We start from the raw sequence: 23,445 nt of genomic DNA, 5'->3' as shown, positions 1-23,445 counted from the left end.
GCGAGGCTCATCACCCTAACTGCAGTTGAAAGAAAGCTGGGCGTATTGTGGCTTTGCATGCGTCTTATGTTGATTTCTATTTATCGTATTGCTATCTATGATTATTGACTTTTGTTCTACCTAAGGAAACCTGTTGCATCGCTCAAACCATTTCTCTGGCCGTGTAATTCTCTAGCACGTCACATCTCATAGCTTTTCGCTAAATAGCACTGGTCAGAAAGTCCGTGGAACTTTTCTAGGAAACTGAAGCCATGCCAGTGGTCCTTCAAGCGTAATCTTCAACTTTATTACTACAGCCACACCAAGCAAGAAGGGGATTCACCGGGCGTAGCTATCTCTAGATCACGTGATCCATATGAACAATTTCACAGGATAATGCCGACGCCATCACGGAATCCAAACCTGAAACCTAGGCTATCATTCCTAGCACTGAAATTCAAAATCTAAGCTCGCTTAAACCCGCACATAGACGAACAAGAGAAAACCAGTGTGAATCGCTATCGTACACCCAAACTCGACCGGCCGAATGAGGCATCCCGAACAAACTCCTACCAGGCGGCGAGCAGTGCTCCACCCAGAAACTCAACATGACACATAATTCAGGTCAATCTCATCGACCGAATGAAATTCTTTTACCCATTAATACAGATGTACATTAACCGCCCGAGAACCAGGCAGGCACCACGACTGCAACCCGCAACCGCGTAGAGAAAACCGAAACAATAAGTCTAAAACATCCGCTCTAACCCAACAATGCCGAACTAGGAAGCGAAATGAGGCGAGTTAATGAACAACCCCATCAGACAGCCCCCCAGGGTCCCCGAGATCGGCAGCGTCATGATCCAGGCCAGCAGCAACAGGCCCACCCGCTGCCAGTTCACGGCGCGCCACGTGCCGTTGCACAGTCCGACACCCACCGTCGCACCCGTGATGCACATGGAGGTGGAGACCGGAAGGGAGTATTGCGAGAAGACCAGAACGGTCAGGGCGGCGCCCAGTTCCATCGAACAGCCGCGGCTGGGAGAGTGGTAGGTGATCTTGTTGCCCATGACTGTTGTTCTTGTTGTTAGCAGGCGGTTCAACACGCAGATAGAAGAAAGAGAGGCTTACCCTTCATGATGTTGTAACCATAGGTGACCAGTCCGATCGAGATACAGGCCGACAGCACCGCGAGCTGCCACACGGGCACCGGGGCCTTGGCCGCCGCCGCATTACCCGTGCTCCAGGCCGAGTAAATGACCGCCCAAGGACCGACGGAGTTACCGATATCGTTGGCACCGTGCGCGAAGGAAGCCGTGCAGGCGGTCAACACCTGGACGAACGAGTACGTGTGCTCCACCTCGTTGGGGTACTTGGGCGCGTGGGCGTACACGCGTTGCATGCGGTCGCCCTCGGGGGTGCCGCTGATGCCGCTCTGGGCGGCGTGGATGTCGTAGTGCAGACCGTACAGCAAGCCACAGGTGATCATGGCGGGGATGCGCTTGGCGAGGATGGCCATGTTCTTGAATTCGTAGATCTGTCCGGGCCCCATCGGGTTGTCGCGCAGAGTCCGCATGGCCCATCCGAGAGGTCCGCGCTTCTGGAGCAGACGAGCCCGCAGCCGGCTGTCGGACTGTGCCATGAGTTCCTTGTAGGTCAGCTGCTGGGTCTCGGACGCGACCAGCTCCTTCTCCCCGTTCTCGGAGGTCGAGCCGGGTTTGGCGGCCATGGTGGCGTCCGCGCCTTTGAGGGTCTCGGGCGAGCCGGGCGGCGAAGGGAACTCATCCTCTTGGATGACAGCATAGTCGGGCACCTTGGCGGCCTCTGCGTGGGCGGGAGCGGGCCGCTTCAGAAGCAAGGGGCCGTAGATGAACATCCACCACTTGACGCCTGGGTCCTTCTTGATGACCCGAGCGTGAACGAAGGGGAGGAAGAAAAGGGCGGACAGCACGGCCACACCACCACCCGTACCCATAGTCACGGCGGCAATGTACCAGCCGGGCTTCTTGCTCAGACCCAAGCTTGGGGAACCCTTGTAGACGATGGAGAGAGTACAGAGGGTGGCCGCAAGCAGGAACCAGAAGGGCGAGGTGTAGACCGACCAGGGGACGGGGTTGCGACGCATGTGGACCACGGTCTTGATGAGCATGAAGATGATGGAAGCAAAGCAGCCGGAGATGACTGGTGCCATGCCCAGACCGGCCAGAATGGCACCCATGCCCTTGCCGTCGTTCCATCCCCATTGTACCTCGGACGCCCCGACCGTCGCCACACCGACACCGGCGACGGCGGCGATGAGGGAGTAGGTGGAGGAGACGTGGGCGGAGTGTCGCGTGCACCACATCACCCACGAGGAGGCCGCTGCAAGAGCAATGGTGAAGGCCAGCATCTGCACTCCGGCGTTGCCCTGGAAGGCGGAGTTGGGGATGATGCCGTTCTTGATGGTATCAGCGGTTCGAGCGCCGACACAGATGGCACCCAGCATCTCGAAGACGGTTCCGAAGATCATGGCCTGGCGATAGGAGACAGAGCGGGAGGAGACACTGGTAGCCCAGGAGTTGGCGACATCGTCTAGCACGCGAGACAGAGGGGTTAGCGAGGGAGGAGATGCAGCGGAGATGAGATCCGAGACTTACTGGCACCGTTGTTGTAGGCATCGAGCAGGGCAAACAGAGTGCCGATGGCGAAGATGTAGTCATATTGATGCAGCGTCATCTTGGCGGTGGGAGTACTGGAAGTACTGGAAGTACTGGCGGTACGGGACAGTACTGGTTGTACCCGAGGTAAGAGAGACTGATGCTGCTGGAAAGAAGAGATGAGGCCGAGAGGGAGGAGAAGGAGGTCTTATGTAGCCATGGCTGAGATGGCTGAGATGGCTGAGCATGGCTGAGCATGGCTTACCAGGCTGACGGACTGACAGATTGACAGACTGATTGCCTGGCCAGTCTCCCGGTGGTCCAACATCCATCCATCCCGATATCTTGCAAATGACAAGACTCCCGGGTGGCGATGAAGCACGTTCCTGGGCGGGCCACGCTGATTCGGAGAGGCGAACCTGGAGGGTAGCTTAAGGTGTTGTTGAACCACGGACGGACCTCGTTTCTGGCCGCTTGGCAGTCCGCCAAACACTGTAACTGGTCTTGGCAATTGCTCGGAGGTGGCCTTGGCAGCTCTTGGCGCCCAGCGGAGGGTCTGAGCCAATCAGCTAGTGAGGAAACTCCACGTGGGGGGTCCTTCAAATCCGGGGAGAAGCCAATCATCAACGCGGGAATCTCCATCTCCTCCTGTCCGTCGTCTGGATATCAGTATGTGTGTGGGTGTGGGTGTGGGTGTGTGTGTCGTGTTAGTACCAGGTTGATGCTACTAGGTATCTAGTGCCTCGATGAACTCACCCATGATCTCGGATCTCGTGTAAAATTCCCCTCTTCTGGTCGTCCACCCCGGAATATGGAGCACGTGAGGTGGACGCTCTGGCCTGGATTGCCTTCACTGCCTTCACTGCCCCTTTCCCACGTGGGTGTCTACTCCCCCCTCGGACTGGTTTTTCTTCCAATACTCGCAGAATCAGTTCATACATCTGGATGGAGTCAGCAGTGGCAACCACCGACCGATCTGGATCTGCCCAGAGACGGTAACCACACCATGCAACTCACCACTCATCTTGGCCATCGAGCAAGCGGCCATCCCGCGGCCTCGTGCGAGACATGCCCACGCCACGACTGATGCAGATTGCCCTACGCTAGGGGCGAGCCACGCACTTCGCTCGCTCGGATGAATTGACCTCCCCGGTTAGCGTGCATGTGCCTGGTTGCCTGCACGAGCATGGCCGGTCACTCTCCTGCATGACCGACGGGAAGAGTTGATTGACTCGCTGCGAACTACCCCCCTTCCCTCTCCGCCTCCCCTAGTTCCTCCGAGCTAGGGTCTGGGGGCGTCGTTGCCACTGACAGAAATTTCCAACTTGCCCTCGCTTGCATAATCGATGGGCACAAACCTGTTTCGAACGGGAAAATTCTCCAAATGCCGGGATTGCGCTTTCTGCTCTCGCTTGTCGTACGGTGATCTCACCCAGAGGCGAAAGGATCTCAGACAGGGTGTCATGCCAGGCATCCTAGGTCAATAGTAAGTATTGCAACTCGAATCAAGGACACATCAAGGCTGATACTCAAACTCACCGGGAACACTACCGCTACAGGACATCAACCTCCGAGCCCTCATCCCATGCCTTGCTATACCAATCACACAACACTCAGACACATGCAATACAGGCGAAGAAAATCTATGATTAAGAATGTCTAAGGATAATATTGGCATATATACATCCACCTCATTACCTCCACAGCTGCACGACCCTCAGTTGACGGGAATGTTGCGCTCCAAGTAACCGCTCCAGGTCGGCAGGCTGCGCTTCCAAGGGGTCTGCGAAGACTGCTGCAGGTCCTCGATCGCACTGGCGTACTTGATGAGCGTCGCCTCCGAGTAGGCCGTGCCGAACAGAGCCAACCCGTACGGCATGTGGGACTCCTTGTTGATCCCAGCGGGTACGGTGACAACCGGGTACCCGGCCTGCGCGGCGATCTCGACCGCGGGAGGAAAGTCGGGCGGCGCCAGGAGAGCGGTGATGTTGCGGCCCCCGTGGCGGAGAGCAGCATCGATACCCTCCTCCCGACTGGTGCGGTGGCAGTACTCGAGCGCCTGCCAGTAGGTCTCGTTCATCTCTCCCTTGGTGGCGAGGGAAGCGAGGAGCCCATCCTGACCGGAAGCGAAGGCGGGGTGGACACCGGGGAAGCCACCCTCACTGCCGGCGTTGTCGATGTTGTACTGCACAATATCCTCCAGGGAACGCATATTGGTGTTGTCCAGCTCCGCCAGGTAATCCTTGATGTTGTTGTAGAAGTCGACCTTGATGTACGAGTACTCGGACTGGTTGGGATAACCACGGGAACTGCCGTAGTCCCAGTTGAAGCCTTCAGGGTCGACGATCTCCTTGTAGTGCGGCAGCTCGGTGCCGTTGATGATGGTCGCTCCCGCCGACTCGAGCAACTCCAACAGTTCCATCAGCTGAGCATTCTGGGCAGCATCGTTGTATTGCCAGAACGACAACCAAGGCAGACCGAAGACGGCTCCCTTCAACGCAGACTTGTCCGTGAGGAACTGAGCATAGCCACCAGCCGGGGTCTTGCCGCGCTGAGTAGAGGTCTCGTTGTCCCGGGGATCGATACCATAGATCGCGTCCAGGGCGTAGGTGGCATCACGCACCGTCTTACCGAACGTACCCACGGTGTCCTGGTGCAGAGACTCGGGAATGACACCCGCACGCGAGGTGAGACCGACCGTGGGCTTGATGCCGACAATGTTGTTCCGCTCAGCGGGGTTGATGACTGTTGCCCGCATTAGCGACCGGACCTAGTAAACCGCATCGTAGACAAACTTACCACTACCGTCCGTTTCCGTGCCGAGGGCAAAGGGAACCTGGTTGGTGGAGATGGACACTCCAGATCCCGAACTGCTACCTCCGGGGTTCACCGTGAAGTTATAGGCGTTGCGGCACTGGCCACCACGGCCCGAGTAACCCTCGGAATAGTCATTCGAGCGCATGTCGGCCCACTCACTGAGCGTAGATTTGCCCAGCAGAACAGCACCCGCCTCACGCAGCTGGTGCACAACGTGCGAGTCACGAGGCACGACGGAGCCCACGAGAGCCCAGCTACCGGCCGTCGTCTCCATCTTGTCCTTGCTCGCAATGTTGTCCTTGACGAGGAAGGGGATACCGTGCAAGGGGCCGCGCACAGTACCCGCTTGGCGCTCCTCGTCCAGGGCCTCGGCGATCGCGAGCGCATCGGGGTTGAGCTGCATCACAGCACTGCACATGTCATTAGAGCTGGATACATTCACAATCGTCGTTGAACTCACTTGACATAAGGCTGAACCTGGTAGATGCGCTCCAGGTAGCACTGAAGCAGCTGGACGCCCGTGAAGGTCTTGGCCTCTAGCTCGGCTTGGATCTCGTCAATGCTAGCTTCCTCGAGCTTGAAGCCATGGCAGAGACGCATGGGGAAGAGGTCAGCGCCATCGGTGCCGAGTTTGGGGAAGTCGTAGGGATATGGCTCCAGGTCGAGCTGCTGGGTGACCAGACTGTCATTCTGAGACGCGGCAGCAGCCACCACAGCCAAGCCCACGGCCAGCAGTCGAGAAGCAATGGAAGGCATTTCCGAAGACCGTGGCGCAGATCTCTATGACGTGGGATGAACAGGAGATCGTCAAGCGAAAAGCAGAAATAAGAGGCGTGGGATGGGTTGGGCCGAGGCGGAGACCGACGATCGGGGGGGAGAGATGCAGGTGCAAGGATGATGCAAGGGGGAAACCCAATTGACTGACTAAGACTCAGGAGCAGGAAACAAATTCCCTCGGTGGGTGCAACCAATCATTTATACTTTGGAGGGTGAGACAGTTAATCTCCGTGAGCGAGTTGGAAGTAGCCGACCACGCAACGAGGTAGGAGTGAGAGGTGGAGCATCGGCCGAAGCTTTGATCGAGCAGCAGAGACGACGGAGGATCTTCGGCACGAATGCTGGTCTGACGGTGACTATGCATTCTGCAGTCTCTGGAGTAGAATTTCAGCGTGGTCGAGGGACTAGTGCGTGAGCTACCCCTTTTTTTGTCCAGCGCAATTAACGCCGCAAAGATTCTCGAACCATCCAAGAAGGCTCTTTCCCCTGAGGATGGCTGCTGTTGTTCCATTTCCGCCTGAAAGCAATCTAATGAACAATTGAACTAACGGAAGAGATCCGAACGATTAGTACTCCGTACTAAGTAGCGTATCACGTAAGGCGCAGACACTAAGCTTCTTTGGGAGGCAGCCACTCCGAAGTCGTTCCATGGATTGTTGCGCATTTTCTGTCCGTGTCCCGCCGTTTATCGCCGTTAAGGTCGCGGCACGATTCGTTGCTGTTCACGGCATGGGGTCATGGGGAAAATGTGATCAGATCGGATGTAATTGTAACAATTCGAGAAAAGATTCAGTGCCCCGACAGTCAGGTCGGTTCGTTGTTTCTAACCACATGGCAGGATCGGCTAGTGATGGTGTGCATCTCGCCTAAAGCCCTAGGCTAATGCACTTTTATCTTCGCCAAGATGCGAAACAGACTAGTTCGCCTCCATGTGGACTGATGAATCCATGGTCTCCATCCAAACTCTCCCGGTCGGCACTAGTGAGGCAGGAATGTGCTCATCCCTGCGCAAATCTGGTTCGCCTGTCCTCGATCGGTTCCCAGGCAGCCTACCGGTCGCTTGTGCAATTACTTATGTCGAATCCCCTGGGTCTCCAGATCCCTGCTTGGACTCAAACCTGCCTGTCCTGTCCCGCCCTGACTCAACCCGACGACTCCAAGCAGTCTGGCAGCCGGCAGCAAACATGGCAAGGATATCAGCAGCCATTGAAGCGGCGGATGCTGCGGGTCGCATCCCCGCGGGGGTCAGCTTGGAATACCTCGCACAGTCGCGGGATCGTCCTGCGAAGATCGCCATCCTCTTCGGTTGTGCCTTGACCGCCGTCATTGTCGCCGCGAGATGCTATGCGAGAATTTTTTTCCTCAAGAGATTTGGCATGGACGACGCCTTGGCCGTCTTCACGTTGGTGAGTTGGTTGCTTCCGAGCCCCTCGAGTGGCGAGCACACGCACTAATCTCGACCAGATGCTGTACATCACCGTCGTCGTTCTGGCCATGATCCTGATCGACATGGGCAGTGGTCGTCATATGGAGTACATTCAGTATGTTCTATCGCTTTCGCGGGTGAAGGACACCGAGGTCCTCGACTTCGTCATGCACATCCTGTATACGACCGCACTGTTCATCTGTCGTCTGTCCGGTCTGGCCTTTTACCATCGGTTGGCCGCGCGACACGACAAATTATCGAAGGCGATCAAGCTATCCGCCCTCTTCCTCGTGCTCGCCTTCTTGGCCCAATTTTTCCTGCTGTTGTTCCACTGCGTCCCGGTCACTGGTCTCTGGCCGTATGAGTGGCAGCCGGGGGGCGACAAGTTCAAATGCCTGAGCTGGGGAGACGTCTACTCGGTCAACTCCGGCTTGTCGCTGGTCTGCGATCTGATGATGTTAATTCTTCCGTCCATGTTGATCTACATGCTGCACGTGTCCAGGCAAAGGAAATTTCAGCTTGCACTGATCATGTTTCCGGGTGTGCTGTTAGTTGTTTTGTCCATAGATCCCTTGCGTCGACCCAGCTAATTTAAACTGTTTGGCAGAGTCCTCGCTATTTCCTGTGCGCGCATCTACCTCGTGGCGGTCGGTCAATGGTCTTCGGACGGCAGCTGGGCATACGATCCCATGCTGGCCGTGGAAACGTCGGAAATCGGCAGTACCCTGATCGCACTGTCCATTCCCGCCTTGAAGTCACTCTTTGGATCATATTTCAATCACTTGAAGGCCTCATCTTCCGGCGCCACCTCGTCGAACAAAAAGTCCAGTCGGTTCCACCGGGGCTACGGTCGCACTTGGGATGGACATATGGAACTGAACAGCTTGGGCCAGACTGCAGCCCCTGCGGGTTCCTACCACGTGGATGTGCAGACGGGAAAAGGGGGAACCACCCCGGAGTCCACCTCGTTGGGGGCTCAACGCACGGGGCATGACAGCTCGTCGGAAGATTTGCTCTCGCAGCGGAACCCCAACGACACGAATCGCCCGGTCGGCAAAGGGCAAGTGATGATCCACGAGACGGTGACGGTCATAGAGAGCACAAAACCTCAGGCAGGCGGCAGCTCTTAGTCTGAAATCATGCTCGTCTTGGAGAAGACGAGAGCAATTCGTTGCAGCCCTCGATCCGGCCACCAGCCACGGCAGTGTTTCGCTACTGCAGCATAAGGGGTTCAGAAGTGTGGTCCGTAGCACATACTGTGTGCTGTTCTCGCCAGTCCTTGCCCTCCAAGGAACGATCCCACAGCTTTCGGTTGCTTTCGGATTGAGGTCAAACATGCATCTGCATCGCAGCAATTAGATACGCTAACCATCTCTAAAAGTCGTTAAGCAACATACCCGGAAAGAATCTCGGTGCGAATTCCACTGGGATCGCGGTCGGGGAAAGGCCCGGAAGACACCTAGTATAATCGAGGTTACGTGACGCATTATCAAGGCACTCTTGTCCCTCGAGTTACACTAGGGGGGGATTGAGGCCTGTCATGTCCCGGCGAGAAGTTATAGATCTCGGTTCCCGACATGGCCGCCGCGCAGCGCTTCCGAAGACACAACTAGGCAGCGCAGGATGGCCTCCCAATAGATTATAGATTATGGCTAAGAACGCACCTCATGTGCAAGGTCCACGGCCAACACAATCAAGGAGGCTTTCCCTCGCCGTATTTTCCACCCCCTGTATTGTAATCGCCCGGGCGTCTGTCATGATAGATGCGTGCATATTACTTGCTTGTGTATGATGTCAACAGCACCCGTGTCTGGAAGTGCGCTGCAATATTTCCACCTAGCGCGTTCCGCGATTCTCATGTGGATAATGTGGGCAATCATGTCCCGGACTGCGAGTTTAGTGTGATGACCGATTTGGGTTCCACCCCTATCGTCGCTCGCGTTGAGCGGTTCGGCCGTCTGTGTGGTTGTAGACCGAAGCCGACTGTGTTTTCGAGTGTCCGACCGAGAGCTCGGGGGCCGTGACTGTTCATGCCGGGAGGTAGTTGTGCGCAGAGCTAATCGATCAATGGGAGTTCGAATTAGAAATTCAATTGAGTCAACAAACGCCTTCACTTGCCAATGATAGAACTGTAGGACCGGCCTTTCAGCAGGTGTATTGATGGAGGGCAAGAAGATGGAGGGGAGAGTTGAGGGAGATAAGATGCGGTGATGGAGCCGGAAGGGGAGTCGGGCCGCCGATACAAACCCCGACAAACTCTCTCCGTCAGGAGTATGTATACCATGGAGTAGCATCATATCTCGATTGAGATGGAGTAGTAGTATCATGGTATGGCTAAGGGAAAGGAAGGGGGTAGAGAGAGCGGACAGATCGATGAGAGCTTTACGATATATATAAGCGTTAGTGTCATAGGTTAAGGATAAGTCGGTGCCAAAAGTATATATCATCAGTACCCAGTACTTGTGATGCCTGTTTTCTTCGAACCATTTACTCATTCAATTACCTTGATGATAGGATATGCATTAGTACTTTCCTTGCGACTACTGAATAGTCCTCCTGAAGGCAAATTCGAGTTCAATTGAGATTGTTCTTACACCAGGGGGAGTAGAGTAGTGGACTACTGGACTTCTCAACAAAAAAGCGCGTGCGGTGAACCATCTAGGCAGGAGGACATGTGACAGCCACAGATCATCTTGATAGCTTCAAAGCTCTGTAGCTCTAATAATCCTGGTCACGATCTCATCAGCTGCCGCTCGCTTGACTCGAGAAAATCTCAACAAAACAGAGAGATGCGCAGGAAAAGCATGTGATTGTCAGCCCGGACCAACTGTTGACCCGCAATCACATGTCAGTAGGGTCCACGCAGGGGTGACAGCTGCGATGATTGGTGCAAAGACAAAAGGACAGCTCCACCTTTTGACAGCATCCTCCAATGGCAGCTTGACGATAATAAGACGGGGAGTCGGGTAGAACCGCTTCCGGGACTGGTCCCCCAACACTGCAGTGGCACTGCACTGCGCCTGGAGGAATGCGGAGAGAAACGAGAAACAGTGCAAAACATCAGTCAGCAAAAGGAGGGGGAAGACTGCATGCTTTCCCTGCATCATCATTCATTTGCTGCAACCACCATTTTTTTTTTAAATAAATATCCTGCCGAAACTCAATCTCCGATTAGCTGGTCATGACGAAACTCCTGGAGCCATCCACTGGGTTACTGCGGCTGGCATGGTGAGGGCAAGCCAGGGATGGATGCCCTGGCGCAAAGAATACGATCGATCGAGACACTGGCAAACCTGCTGTTCCATCATTGTTGGGGGAAGACTAACCCCATTGGGGAGATGCGGCCAGGATGTCCCTGACACAATTGATTGGAACAACTTTCCCCCCTCAGCCTCTCTCTTCCCCTCCTCCTCCTCCTCCTCCTCCACTGCTCCCTTGCAGACTACTTAACCATTGCGTGTCCTCTGTCAACGAAAATAAAACACGCACCCAAGGAGAGAGATACTTCTTCGCTACTTCATTCCGCATCCTGCTCGTGAGTCTGCTGCAGTGCGATGCAATCCTACCCTCGACCTGCATCCAAACTGACAACGCATTCCTGCACACAGCTGTCGTTTCCTCCCCGGCTTGACCCCCCCCCCAAGGTCCACCTTCTTCTCTCCCCCACCTCCCTCTCGTTACTCTCATGAGCCCACCTTTCCTCCCCGGTGATCGATAAACATGTCCTTCCTCGATACCACAAAAGACCTGTCGGCTCTGTTTTCTCGTCAGGTGAAAGCCACCCCGCACACGGTAGCCCTCGAGGATGATAAGACCACATTCACATACGCCGAGCTCGATCGCGAAGTCGACTGCCTCGCCCGTCGCCTGCGCACATATGGGGTCAGCCGAGACACATTGGTGGGCGTGCTGTTGCCAAGAAGCGCCGACTATGTGATCGCCTGTCTGGCGGCCTTGCGGGCCGGGGGCGCCTTTCTCGTGCTGGAGCTGGCCTACCCTCCCGAATTGCTGGCCGATGTGATCGAGGACGGCAATCCGGCCGTCGTCATCACCCACCGTGCCGAAGTCGGCAAGATTAAGGCCAACGTCCCCTTAATTGTGCTCGATGAGCCAGCAGCCCATGCCAATGGACATGCCGCCGAGCCGGCGCCCTTGCCAGCCGACGACGACTTGGACCGACTGGCATTCGTCTCATATTCGTCCGGAACGACGGGCAAGCCCAAGGGGATTGCCAATCCCCACCGAGCTCCCGTTCTCTCGTATGATCTGCGATTTGGAGTACAAGACCTGCACCCTGGCGACCGCGTGGCCTGCAACGTCTTCTTCATCTGGGAAATTCTGCGTCCGCTGTTGCGGGGAGCCACCGTGGTGACAGTGCCGGACGATGTGAGCTATGACCCGGCGGCCCTGGTCGATCTACTGGCAGCGAGAACGGTGACCGAAACTCTGATGACGCCCACGTTGCTGGCCACCGTGCTGCAGCGTCATCCCCACATTAATGAACGTCTGCCCGAGCTCCGCACCCTCTGGTTGAATGGTGAAGTGGTCACGACGGACCTGGCCCGCCGGGCGATCAAAGCCCTCCCCAAGACCCGCCTCCTCAACTGCTACAGTGCATGCGAAACGCACGAGATTGCCTGTGGCGATATTCGCGAGATGATCGATGATGAAGCGACCTACTGCCCGGTGGGTCCGCCCTTGGATCCGAAGCAGATCTTCATCCTGGACGAGAGTGGCCAGCAGGTCGAGGCGGGAGTGAGTGGAGAGCTTTTTGTGGGCGGCCCCCTCCTCGCCCGTGGGTACCTCAACCTGCCCGAGACAACGGCCAAAGCTTTCATCTCGAATCCCGGTGATACACAGCCTGGGTCGCGTCGCTATCGGACTGGTGATCTGGCACGTCTGCTGCCGTCTGGGTTGCTGGAGATTACCGGTCGCGTGGGTTCGATGATTAAACTGCGAGGGTACTCCGTCGTTCCCGCCAAGGTGGAAAGCGAGATTGTCAAGAACCTCGCGGTCAGCCACTGTGCGGTGGTCGCACATGGTGACGGTCTCGAGCGACAGCTGGTCGCGTACATCGTGCCCGACGAGAATCCCGCCGGTCGCCCCACGGTCGAGGTCAACGAAGCAGGGTATAGTCCCGCCGCCCGCCGCCTCCTCGCCCAGTCCCTGGCGCACTACATGATTCCTGCACTGTGGGTGGTGCTGCCGGAACTACCTACTCATAATGTGACTGGCAAGGTCGACCTCAAACGTCTGCCTCCCCCAAAGACTGACGCCCACATCAGCGGTAATGGCAAGGCGGCCGACCAAGATCCGATTACTCTGGAACAGGTAGCGTCCTGCTGGGCTGCAGCTCTAAAGACACCCAAGGCCCTGCTCAAGCCGACGGATGACTTCTTCGATCTGGGCGGGCACTCCTTGTCGCTCGCCGATCTATCCTCGCGCTTGTCTCGACACTTTGGCTTTCGTGTCCCGATCGCTCGTCTGGCCGAGACCACAACCCTGACCGGTCATCTGGAGACCGTTCGGGCCATTCGGGATGGACACACGGCTGCGGTGCAAGCTGACCTCCCAGCTGTCCTACGTGCAGACGCTACGCTCGACGATGAGATTAAACCTTCCAGCCCTGCCACAGTTTGCTCCATCGACAAAGCCGACACCGTGCTTTTGACAGGTGTGACAGGCTTCTTGGGCGCTTTCCTGCTCCATGACCTGCTTGAAAACACCTCCGCCCATATTATTTGCTTGGTGCGGTTCAACGAGCCGGCGAACGATGATCAGCCGGGTGGTGTGGCTCGTATCCGCCGCAATCTTCTCGATCTCGGCTTGTGGCGGGATTCCGTCATGGAGCGTGTCGAGATCCTGCCTGGAAACCTCTCGCGCACACGGTTCGGTCTCTCGGCCAAGGCATTCGACGAGCTGGCAGCCCGGGTCCAGGTCATTGTGCACGCTGCGGCTACGGTCAACCTGGTGTATCCTTATGCCGCCTTGCGCGGACCCAATGTCGGAGGAACGAGAGAAATTCTTCGCCTGGCCAGCAAGAGTGGCGCCACGGTGCAATATGTGTCCACCAACGGGGTGTTGCCCGCCTCGGGCGAGAAAGGCTGGCCGGAGAATACGCTGTTGGATGTGGAGGATGTGCCGGAGAAGCTCCTCGACGGATACGGACAGACCAAGTGGGTCGCCGAGCAGCTCGTTCTGGAGGCCGGACGGCGGGGTTTGCCGGTAAAGATCCACCGTGCCGGCACCATCAGTGGACACAGCACTACTGGTGCTGCCAATGCCTGGGATCTTCTCTCTGCCTTGATCGTGGAGTCGATCAAGCTGGGCTACGCCCCTGATGTTGAGGGTTGGCGTGCGGAGATGACTCCGGTGGACTTCGTCAGCAAGGCCATCATCCACCTTGCCACGCAGACCCATGCTGAGCAGACTATCTTCCACCTCGGTGACCCCAAGCCCGTCGACACGCGGGATGTGTTTGCTGCTCTGAATGAGCTGGGCTACCCCACCAAGCCTTTGGGTTGGGATGAGTGGGTGGCCTTGTGGAACGAGACACGCAGTAATGTCAAGGGTGGTGACGGTGGGTTCACTGTGGATATCCTTCGCAGTGGCATGCCTACCGTGGAGTTCCTGCGGGATATCGTCGTGCTAGACAATGCTGCCACCCGGCCCTTCCGCACATGTGTGGAACGTCCCAAGGTGGATAAGGCGTTGCTTGAGACCTATACGCGTCACTGGTTTGCCCGAGGATGGCTGTCGAAGCCCCCGGTGCGCCAGCAGGCATTGAACGGAGCGGCCAAGTTGGCTCGAGGTCCCTTGAGCGGTCGGGTTGCCGTGGTCACCGGAGCGTCTTCGGGCATTGGCGCGGCAGTCGCGACTGCTCTCGCACGGGATGGCTGTCACGTTGCTCTTGCCGCTCGTCGCGTCGAGGCTCTTGAGTCGCTCAAGAAGCAGCTTGCATCCTACGGCGGCAAGATCATTGCCAGGAAAACGGACGTCACCAACAAGGCCCAGGTGGACGCTCTCTTCCACGATGCCAACCAGGAACTCGGTCCTGTTGACATCCTCGTCTCGTGCGCAGGAGTCATGTACTTCACTATGATGGCCAACGTGCAGACGGATGAATGGGAGCGGACCGTGGATGTGAACTGCAAGGGTCTGCTGCACTGCCTATCGGCTACTGTGCCGGGCATGCTGTCGCGGGGAGCCGGGCACATTGTGGCTATATCTTCCGACGCCGGACGCAAAGTGTTCCCGGGGCTGGGTGTGTACTCGGCCAGTAAGTTCTTCGTCGAGGCTACGCTGCAGTCCTTGCGTCTGGAGACGGCCGGCACCGGGTTGCGGGTGACGAGCGTGCAGCCCGGCAACGTTGCTACCGATCTGCTGGGGATGTCTACGGATGCGGAGGCCATCAAGAAGTACGGCGAGCCGTCGGGGGCCGAAATTCTGGCTCCGGAGGACATTGCCAACTCGATCGTGTACGCGCTGCGTCAACCAGCGCATGTTTCTGTCAATGAGGTTTTGATCGAGCCCCGGGATGAGCCGATCTAATAGACATGTTATAGACTAGATAGACTTTCAGCTAGATACGGTCGGTGCCGATATGAACCATTTTCACGCCTTACTTCTACCACCGCAAATTGAAAAACACAGGCTCCTATAGCGTCTCGGGGGAGAACCTTAGGACTCCCCTTTCTTTCATCTTCCCAGGCACCTCAATCCTATAACCAGAGATAGGACGTCCCGGGGGAGAACCCCCGGACCCCCTTTCTTTTCAGCTTCCCAGTACCTCAATCTGAGACCAGAGGTAAGCGTCCCGGGGGAGACCCCCGGACCCCCCTTTTCTTTCAGCTTCCTGGCCCTCGATAATGATTACTCTCTCTATGTAATCCTATTATCCTGGGGTAACCCAGAGAGCGACCAACATTCCACGCAACATTCCCGCCCGGTCTATACACGTCCTACACGTAAACTCACCACCAAACAAACACAACACAACACAACCACACTTCCCCCCCAACCCACCATCCCCAGACCCCAACAGCAAACAAAATGCACCTCCAAGCCCTCATCACAACCACGATCCTCCTCCTAACCACCTCCCTCCCCCAAACAACCGCGACGCCACTGTCACAACCAACCGACGAATTCACCCTCCTAAACTGTCCCAACACAACAACCCCCACCGCAAGCCCAGCAGAGCAACTATCCGCATGGATAGAGTTCACGGACCTGATGTACACACACCAGCGCCTCAACGAGGCAATGACCAAGTACGTGGCAGGGGGCTACATCAACCACGCGCCGGTGGTGAGCAGCACAGGCGTGCACGCGACGCTCAACGAGCTAACGGCGATCGTGCCGCGCGTGGACTCGCAGCTGCTGCGCGCGTTCGTGGGCTACGATACAGCGGGGAATGTGTTCGGGGTCGCGCATACGCGGGTCGTGCCGCTGTCGACGGCGACGGAGTCTCGGACAGCGGACGGGGAAGGGGGACATGCGGCTGAGGTGAAGGAGTCGGCACTCGTGGATATTATTCGCATGGTGGGGACGTGCTTGGTTGAGCATTGGGATGTGCAGCAGACGGTGGAGGGGGATGAGGTCAATCCGATTGCGTTCTTCTAGGTCGGGGTCCCTGGGAGGCAGAAGTTAGGTGTAGGGGTGGGGAGGGAATGAGCTGGTGGTTGTGGTGATTAATCAGATGTACGGGCTTGTCTGGATGGGAGTGTTTGTGTATATGAAGGCTGAATGGGTTGTGCTTTGATGCGAGATTTTGTACACTAGGAGCAATCAACGGAACTGTGTTATCGTTTTTTCGGTATGGATGTGCATGAGGGTCAAAGTAGTATGGAGGAGCTGTACGCTGAATAGCCGTCTAACCCTGCGCTGAGGCACGAGCGTTGTTGAGTATAGCGGCTGAGCCGGAGGGAGATGAAGGCATTGAAGAGGAAGAGGAAGGAGAAGATGAGCTGCAGATGGGGCTCAGCACCGGGTGAGGTCGAGATGGCCAAGCCTGTCGGGCTCGTGAGCGAGTCGTCTGAGTATCTGGCGGTGCAGGAGAAGAGGTTTCGGCGGAGGGGTTAGTCTGTCTACTTCGGTTTGCTTGCTGGTATACAATGGATATGGGGTTTATGCCGTTATGATCCTAGCTTGCAAATTGGCACACTCGACCAATGTATATGCCTTCGTTGTTCTCATATGAGTCTACAATCCCTTGAACTTCAAGCAACGGGAACTAGCCCCGGCAGTTCAATTTGGTGCTAAACATGATAGTCCCTGGAAAGCATTACTCCAGCTTGGTATATATCAGGATCCGCCTCGAAGTGTGCGTTCTGTGTCATCTCTAGATTCAGAGGGTTAATTCCGGTTGTAGTATATGGAAACATCTCTAATTAACAGATCTACGCAATGGGTAACAATCGGACGTATCAACTTCGTAGTAATTCCAAAACCAAGTCATGAAGCATCCATTATGCAAATGTAATAAGAAGCAAGAAACAACAAGCTTTAGATTATGATCAGCATGCAGCCATAGTAGCTGGCACATGTGTATTCACCGCGTGAACTCATATCAACTAGATTACAAGGTCAATGCACCGGTCAATCTGAGAGACACGGTGCCTGGAAGAAAAAGGAAAGTGGAACTGCAATTCCCCAATGCAGAACACCGCAGTCCGAAGCTCAATCATTCGCGTTGGCTTCTTCTCGGTTGCTAAGGAATCAATCGGAACCAAGAAACCGCCCGTCTCGGCATGCCGATCCTCTCCCAATTTGGCCAAATCGACGGCCCGCTTATCAGATGCAGCAATGTCCTCGAAAGAAAAGTCTTCGAGCAGGCCACAAATTTATCCAGGGAAACTTGCCAAGGGTTAGAGTTATAGTTTTTGGAATGCTATATTCTGTTCCCAGCTTCCAGGGAAACAACCTTGGAGAAACCAAACATCTGTGTGGATTTGTCGCTGGGTGGGACCCTTCCCTTCCCGGTGTGCTCCACCGGAAAACAAAGCCATCCCCGAGCGAATCACCCGATCCGTGGCTGTCAGCCGCAATAGACTCTGGCCGTCCACGGTCGCTCGAACCGGGGGACGATCTGTCTGAACAGGCTGGAGAAACCCCGGCTTGAGGGTTTGTGCATTTTTCTTTATTTGCCTTCCGGGGAAGCCGGGATCAGCGTGACATCATTATTTACAGTGGATGAAATTGTCTGAGCGGGTGGACGATTTGTGCTCGCTCGCTAAGTGAGACATGGCGTGTGCTGCGTGTTGGATTTAGCTTTGGCTCGGATCCTTCAGTGACAAATTCGAATTGGACGAAACCCTGTCAACAAATTAAGGGTGAACTGAGAAAGACAGATGTGAAAGGGAAACAGAAATAAAATTTTAAAGGGGTATCATCGACATGAATTAGGTCTGGATAATTGTTCATGATGCGGAGGAGTGAATGTGGACTGGAAGGTGTCCGACTGGGTACGGTGGTTTGAGGGTTTATCCTGGGCGGAGAATAACGGGTTGGCGAGCACGGGCGCTGGCCGACCACTTCACCACGGTCCAGACCACCGATTCTAACAAAGCATAATAGAGAGGCTTCGAGACCGGGCACCAGTCGCATGTTCAACGAGGCCACCCGTGGTTGGACACGCTCTTGGACACCGACTCCGACGAGGCTAAGTGCGGCTGTTCATCGATGTCCTGTTCGATAATCGTGTGCACGGCAATGCCTTGTAACTCTACATCTGAGCTATGTCGACTGGCGCTGGCCGCAACGTTCGTCCCCTTGGACAGCTGCGAGCCGTGCATGTCGTTGATTTGGAGAAACCCGTCGTGGTGGGTGTTGCTCGACTGAAATCCGTAGAGCTTCGTGGCGGACGAGGGGTGGGAGCGACCCTTAGACACTCCGCTCTTGACCTTGCCCAAAAACCCCTGAAGCAAGGGCTTCATCAGCGGCAAGCAGCCACAAATGATGGCGACGTCGAGTTCCAGACATGTCCAAATCGATTCCTTTGCACTCGACGCTGATACTTGGTTAGTGGTCATCGACAAAACAGATCGAGTCCAGGAATGCTCACAAGCTAGGTCGGTGGTGGCGAAATTGCGGAATTCAATCAATCGCATCAAGCTGAAGATGCAAACCCTGGCCAAAAGTCAGTTGCTGCTCAAGTCTATATCCGAGCACGAACTCACAATCCACCAAGCGAGAAAACCAGTGTCAGAGCGATCTTCTGTCGTGTAGTAATCTGTAGTCCCCAGACGACTGGGGCGGGAAGTAACAAGACAATCACATCCTCGACCAGAGAAATCGATCCCATGGCCTGAAAGAACGACCGCTGGCCCTTCATGCAGTGCCCGTTGAGTGTTTTGTCGTAGTAGTACTGGACAGGCGTGCATTGAAAGATGTTCACCAGCACGGCAGTGACGGCCCAGCAGGCGATGAAGCCGATCAACACATTGGAGACGATCGTATAAATGCGCAACGTGCCGAGCAGGCGTTTCAGGAACACAACGATGCTAATCTTGGTGAAAGCTGCGGACGGAGACCAGAATTTTTGAATCATCCAGGATCCCTGCCAGGTGAACGAGCGGTTAGAGCAGCGGGGGGTGAATTCCAGAATTGATCACAACATACAAATTGAATGCGATGCCGTTCCTTGTCCGGGAGGGACGAGAGCGGCAGACCAACCCCATTGAAAGCAGCTGCATACATCGTCAGCAAGCGAATCGTGGAGACCAACGCAGAATACCAAACTCACTGTCTACCACGAATGCCGTTGCACAGTAGGAGAGAATCAAGCCGATTCCCATCAGCCAGTCCTCCAACTGCAAGCCGGCGGTCGTGATCCGGCGCGAATAAAGGCGTAACACATAGGTCAAGGTCGCGATGACAGCTCCCACAATGGGAATGATGATCAACGCATTCTTCCAGTACTTATTCTCCTCGTAAGTCATCCTGCATCGCGGACTGTACGAGTCAGTCAGCCCAGCCCTTCAGATGATGGACGACGACGACAGGGCAGAGCACAATTCCATATAAGGTTTTCCTCGGGCCAGGAGAAATTTTTGCCGGGGGGTAGAGAATCCCTTTCGAGGTTCGCTCGCCGACTTAATGTTATTAGATTTGTGCTGTCTGTCGCCACCAAACCTTAACGGACAGGATTTGGGGACTGGGGACTTGTCTGGCACAAAAGACACCGACCGAAGGAGGGGCACTAAAATTTGTCATCCGGTTTCGACCACGCACCGTTTGGCTGCAAAGCTCCTAGAAAGGCTATCTCCCTTACTATTGAAGACGAATCCATGGCTGCGGCCGCTTTAAACTCTTTAAACTCTTTAAAGTTCCTCCGGGGCTGGGTCAAACAATCTGACTTCGCGATCTAAGACTATCGTGTGTTAAGAAGAGTTTGATCCAAGCAATGGAGTCTTGCGATCCCCGGCCTGCCTAGTCCTTCGGCCTCGATCCGCACCTTCCTGAGATCCCCAGAATCGTGAAGACTATAGAGTCTGGGGATGCTGAAGATCGTCATGCAGTATCACAGACGGACTGGACTGACCGCGTGGCGAGGCAGGGATGCGGTGCCTTTCAGGGGGAGAAGAGACACTTGCCCTGCAGGAACAATCCCACCGGAAAAGAAATAGAAAGTCGAGTGGATGCCTGGGATGGTCTATCTGAGACAGCGGTTCGCTGGGAAGGATTCCACTTGACTGCAAATGCATGCTGTTCCGAGGCTATGAAGGGACGAGGGATTCTAGTGTAAGCTGGTCGTTCGATTGCGGACACCTGCCTCGGACGTCCCCCGAGCCCTAAAGACAGTTAAGCGTGGTGGCGCTCAAAGAAGCCAGCGCCACGAATCACCGTCGAAACCTTAAAAAAAACTACTCGGCCATTTCCACCATCCGGTCCACTGGTTGAGCCATTGAATTGGATGGAGGGTCGATGGAGCTGCGGGTGGGCCCGGTATGGAGGGGGGCGCGTTTTGGGTTCTTCTGTGTGCTGTGGCATTAAACCACTTAGTGGTGCCTGGCAGCCTCCCTATTTTTTTCTATGTCTCTCGCATCCTGCACAGTCGCACAGTCGCACAGTCGCACAGTCGCACAGTCGCACAGTCGCACAGTCGCACAGTCGGAGGTCGGACCTCATCCCACACAGTCCCGACTCCCCAGTACTCCTCCACTTCATGAATCGTAACATTCGATAGCCTGCGCCATCGCACCAGAGACAGGAGATACTGACCAGCCCAGACTCGTGCAGAACGTGCCGCTATCCGGAAGATTCTTTCCTCAGGTGCTGGGCCCTCGTGGTAAATAAATTGAGGCAAGATCGTCGGAGAGATTTCCCATTTTCCTCAACCATCTCAATTGTCTCATTCTCGCGTGGCAGAATGGCGTCTTCGGGATACAAAATGTCGTTTGCGGCATTGGCTGTCCAATTCTTGGGCTTGGCCTCTGCCTCCAGCAACTGCTCGTTGAGTGGCCTCAACACCACGGTCGGAGGTCGTGTTCAGCCTCTGACGCCCTTCTCTCTTCCTTGCTTCTCCAGCTATAATGGACAGGCCGTCACCCCCAACGATGCTGCTTGCGCCAACATTCAGGCCAAATACAGCGACCCGTACCTGCGGACCAACACGCCCAATGGGTACATGAACTACCAGGATGAGATGTGCTCATCCAACCCCAAGGATCAGTGTGTGCTGGACAACAGCGATCCCACCGACCCTCTGGCCTTCGATGGCACCGACTGCCGCCAGGGCAATATGCCCTCCTACTACATCGAGGTGCAGAATGCCACCGATGTCAGTGCCGCCCTCGAGTACTCTCGCTGCTCTGGCATGCGGGTGGTCATCAAAAACAGTGGCCACGACTACCTCGGCCGCAGCAGTGGCAAGGGCACCCTTGCGCTGTGGACCCGACAGCTGCAGGACATGAGCTACGACGCTGCCTTCGTCCCCCAGGGCTGCCCGGCCAACACCAGCTACAATGCCATCACTTCTGGTGCCGGTGTCAACTTCAATGAGGCCTACGCCTTTGCCCACGAGCACAACGTCACCATCCTGGGTGGTTACTCCCCCACGGTCGGTCTTTCTGGTGGCTGGGTCCAGATGGGCGGCCACTCTGTGCTGTCTCCCGTCTACGGTCTGGGTGTCGACCGTGTCGTCCAGTACAAGGTCGTGACTCCCGACGGCAACCTGCGAATCGCCAACGAGTGCCAGAACCAGGACCTCTTCTGGGCCCTCCGTGGTGGTGGTGGTGGCACTTTCGGTGTTGTGCTCGAGAGCACCCACCGGGTTGAGCCTCGGTTCGGCTTTGTCGCAGCCATTGTCAAGTTCACCAGCAACTCCACCAACGTGCTCCCCTGGATGGACATCGTCGTCAACAACACCCTCAAGTGGGCCGAGGAGGGCTGGGGTGGCCACATCACCGGTAGCACCCTGATCAACGTCTCGCCTCTGCTCACCGTCGCGCAGGCCAAGGAGTCGCTGGCGCAGGTGATCGCCTACGCCAAGGCGCAGGGCGGCTCCGCCGTGGTTGAGCACTTTGCATCCTGGTACGACTTCTACACCAAGTACGTGACCTCCGAGGCAGTCAGTGTCGGTGTCACCCACTTCGCGGGCAGCCGATTGGTGCCGCGGTCGGTCTTCGAGACAGCCGAGGGCCGCCAGAACCTGATGGACTTCTTCGCGCTCATCCAGAAGAACGGACAAACCCCCTACATCCCCGTGGTCGGCCCCGTTCTGTACAACTACACCGAGGGCTCGACCAGCGCGACGCCCGCGTGGCGACAGGCCGTGTGGGAGCTGGGCTCCGGCAGCAGCTGGGCGTGGAACAGCACGCTGCAGACGCGCGAGGCCAAGATCGCGACGCTGCAGAACATGACGGCGACGCTGGAGCGCATCACCCCCGGCAGCGGCGCGTACAGCAACGAGGCCAACCCCTTCACCGAGGACTGGCGGGAGTCCTGGTGGGGCACTGAGAACTACGACAAGCTGCTGTCCATCAAGCACAAGTATGACCCCTCGGGTCTGCTGAGCTGCTGGAAGTGCATTGGCTGGGAGGAGAGCCAGGCCAACAGCACCTGTTTCGCGGCTTTCCAGTGATTTTCGGGGGAAATACTCGTGGAATGGTGGGGATATGCTGTTTTTTTCGGTCGCTAACCTCAGTGCTGGCGCAGTCTCTCTTTCGCAGCGCGGATAGAACAATACAAACTAGACTTAATGTGTTATCATAATTCAAGGCATTTCATTCGTACGAGGACGATGGTACTGTTGATGGTTCAGACAATGAGATCGTCTATAATCCGCATGCAGTTCGATAAATGTATCTAAGAGGAGATGGGTAGTGTTAGTAGGAAGTTCAAGATGGATAGTTCAATCCATTGCTTATCAATGTAGTCTGTTACCGCCGATGCTGGTGTTGTTGCTTCGTCGTACTGCGGCCAGAGCTTGGGAGGACGAGTGAAGAAGTGTGGTTCTCGACAATGAAGTCGTGGTTGCTGGGTGTTCGTGTGTGTTCGTGTTGGCTCCATGGTAGCGAGCCAGAATATATTGCCGGTCATCACCGCGTCACCTGTCTGGTGCGTGGCCGTAGTGTGGCTGGAGCCGACGGGTTTGTGGCTTGAGCGTGCTGTGGGCTGGTGGTGGAGGTTTGCACTGTTTGGCAGCTGTCATAAAGCGGTAAAGATTGACAGGGCTCACCGGTTCCATGGAACAGGACAGTGATCAAGCAAAAGAGGACTAGCGTCGGCTCTTACGGTCCGATCCGGCTCCGGTCGGCTTTCTCTGCCTCAAAGCGCCATCATCCATCATCATCTTTTCATGATGCT

General features: G+C 55.9%; 9 protein-coding genes across 9 annotated transcripts; 4 read left to right on the top strand and 5 right to left on the bottom strand.

Moving 5' to 3' along the window:
- Positions 1 to 761: 761 nt before the first annotated feature.
- BO97DRAFT_341844 (inorganic phosphate transporter) lies at positions 762 to 2,694 on the bottom strand (the record flags this gene model as incomplete). The annotated part of the gene is made up of 3 exons (XM_025691650.1): positions 762 to 1,051; positions 1,111 to 2,550; positions 2,616 to 2,694. 3 exons carry the CDS (start codon positions 2,692 to 2,694, stop codon positions 762 to 764), a joined length of 1,809 nt encoding a protein of 602 aa, XP_025553080.1.
- Positions 2,695 to 4,285: 1,591 nt separating this feature from the next.
- Positions 4,286 to 6,346, bottom strand: BO97DRAFT_404691 (amidase family protein). The gene is made up of 3 exons (XM_025695013.1): positions 5,893 to 6,346; positions 5,415 to 5,842; positions 4,286 to 5,360 (listed from the first exon to the last, which is right to left on the bottom strand). Exons 1-3 carry the CDS (start codon positions 6,186 to 6,188, stop codon positions 4,333 to 4,335), a joined length of 1,752 nt encoding a protein of 583 aa, XP_025553079.1. The 5' UTR covers positions 6,189 to 6,346; the 3' UTR covers positions 4,286 to 4,332.
- Positions 6,347 to 7,393: 1,047 nt separating this feature from the next.
- BO97DRAFT_332864 (uncharacterized protein) lies at positions 7,394 to 8,402 on the top strand (the record flags this gene model as incomplete). The annotated part of the gene is made up of 3 exons (XM_025691353.1): positions 7,394 to 7,615; positions 7,674 to 8,182; positions 8,243 to 8,402. Coding segments are annotated over 3 exons (891 nt in total), but the record flags the coding sequence as incomplete, so codon positions are not given.
- On the bottom strand, positions 8,326 to 9,208 carry BO97DRAFT_29435 (uncharacterized protein). The gene is made up of 2 exons (XM_025691141.1): positions 9,033 to 9,208; positions 8,326 to 8,976 (listed from the first exon to the last, which is right to left on the bottom strand). The coding sequence occupies exon 2, from the start codon at positions 8,970 to 8,972 to the stop codon at positions 8,427 to 8,429; it is 546 nt and encodes a 181-aa protein (XP_025553077.1). The 5' UTR covers positions 8,973 to 8,976; positions 9,033 to 9,208; the 3' UTR covers positions 8,326 to 8,426.
- A 129-nt stretch (positions 9,209 to 9,337) lies between these two features.
- Positions 9,338 to 9,958, bottom strand: BO97DRAFT_404690 (uncharacterized protein). The gene has a single exon (XM_025695012.1). It carries the CDS (start codon positions 9,927 to 9,929, stop codon positions 9,390 to 9,392), a length of 540 nt encoding a protein of 179 aa, XP_025553076.1. The 5' UTR covers positions 9,930 to 9,958; the 3' UTR covers positions 9,338 to 9,389.
- Positions 9,959 to 11,069: 1,111 nt separating this feature from the next.
- On the top strand, positions 11,070 to 15,255 carry BO97DRAFT_404689 (hybrid NRPS/PKS enzyme). Its single transcript, XM_025695011.1, has one exon. It carries the CDS (start codon positions 11,356 to 11,358, stop codon positions 15,184 to 15,186), a length of 3,831 nt encoding a protein of 1,276 aa, XP_025553075.1. The 5' UTR covers positions 11,070 to 11,355; the 3' UTR covers positions 15,187 to 15,255.
- Positions 15,256 to 15,314: 59 nt separating this feature from the next.
- BO97DRAFT_29412 (uncharacterized protein) lies at positions 15,315 to 16,493 on the top strand. The gene has a single exon (XM_025691140.1). The coding sequence runs from the start codon at positions 15,688 to 15,690 to the stop codon at positions 16,258 to 16,260; it is 573 nt and encodes a 190-aa protein (XP_025553074.1). The 5' UTR covers positions 15,315 to 15,687; the 3' UTR covers positions 16,261 to 16,493.
- Positions 16,494 to 18,001: 1,508 nt separating this feature from the next.
- BO97DRAFT_29340 (uncharacterized protein) lies at positions 18,002 to 19,707 on the bottom strand. The gene is made up of 5 exons (XM_025691139.1): positions 19,382 to 19,707; positions 19,258 to 19,325; positions 18,816 to 19,195; positions 18,701 to 18,765; positions 18,002 to 18,646 (listed from the first exon to the last, which is right to left on the bottom strand). Exons 1-5 carry the CDS (start codon positions 19,575 to 19,577, stop codon positions 18,246 to 18,248), a joined length of 1,110 nt encoding a protein of 369 aa, XP_025553073.1. The 5' UTR covers positions 19,578 to 19,707; the 3' UTR covers positions 18,002 to 18,245.
- Positions 19,708 to 20,702: 995 nt separating this feature from the next.
- Positions 20,703 to 22,892, top strand: BO97DRAFT_404688 (putative isoamyl alcohol oxidase). Its single transcript, XM_025695010.1, has one exon. The coding sequence runs from the start codon at positions 21,029 to 21,031 to the stop codon at positions 22,718 to 22,720; it is 1,692 nt and encodes a 563-aa protein (XP_025553072.1). The 5' UTR covers positions 20,703 to 21,028; the 3' UTR covers positions 22,721 to 22,892.
- Positions 22,893 to 23,445: the final 553 nt, after the last annotated feature.

Source organism: Aspergillus homomorphus, assembly GCF_003184865.1.
Source record: "Aspergillus homomorphus CBS 101889 unplaced genomic scaffold BO97scaffold_11, whole genome shotgun sequence".
Lineage (NCBI taxonomy): Eukaryota > Fungi > Ascomycota > Eurotiomycetes > Eurotiales > Aspergillaceae > Aspergillus > Aspergillus homomorphus.
This window is presented reverse-complemented; position numbering and strand designations above follow the sequence as displayed.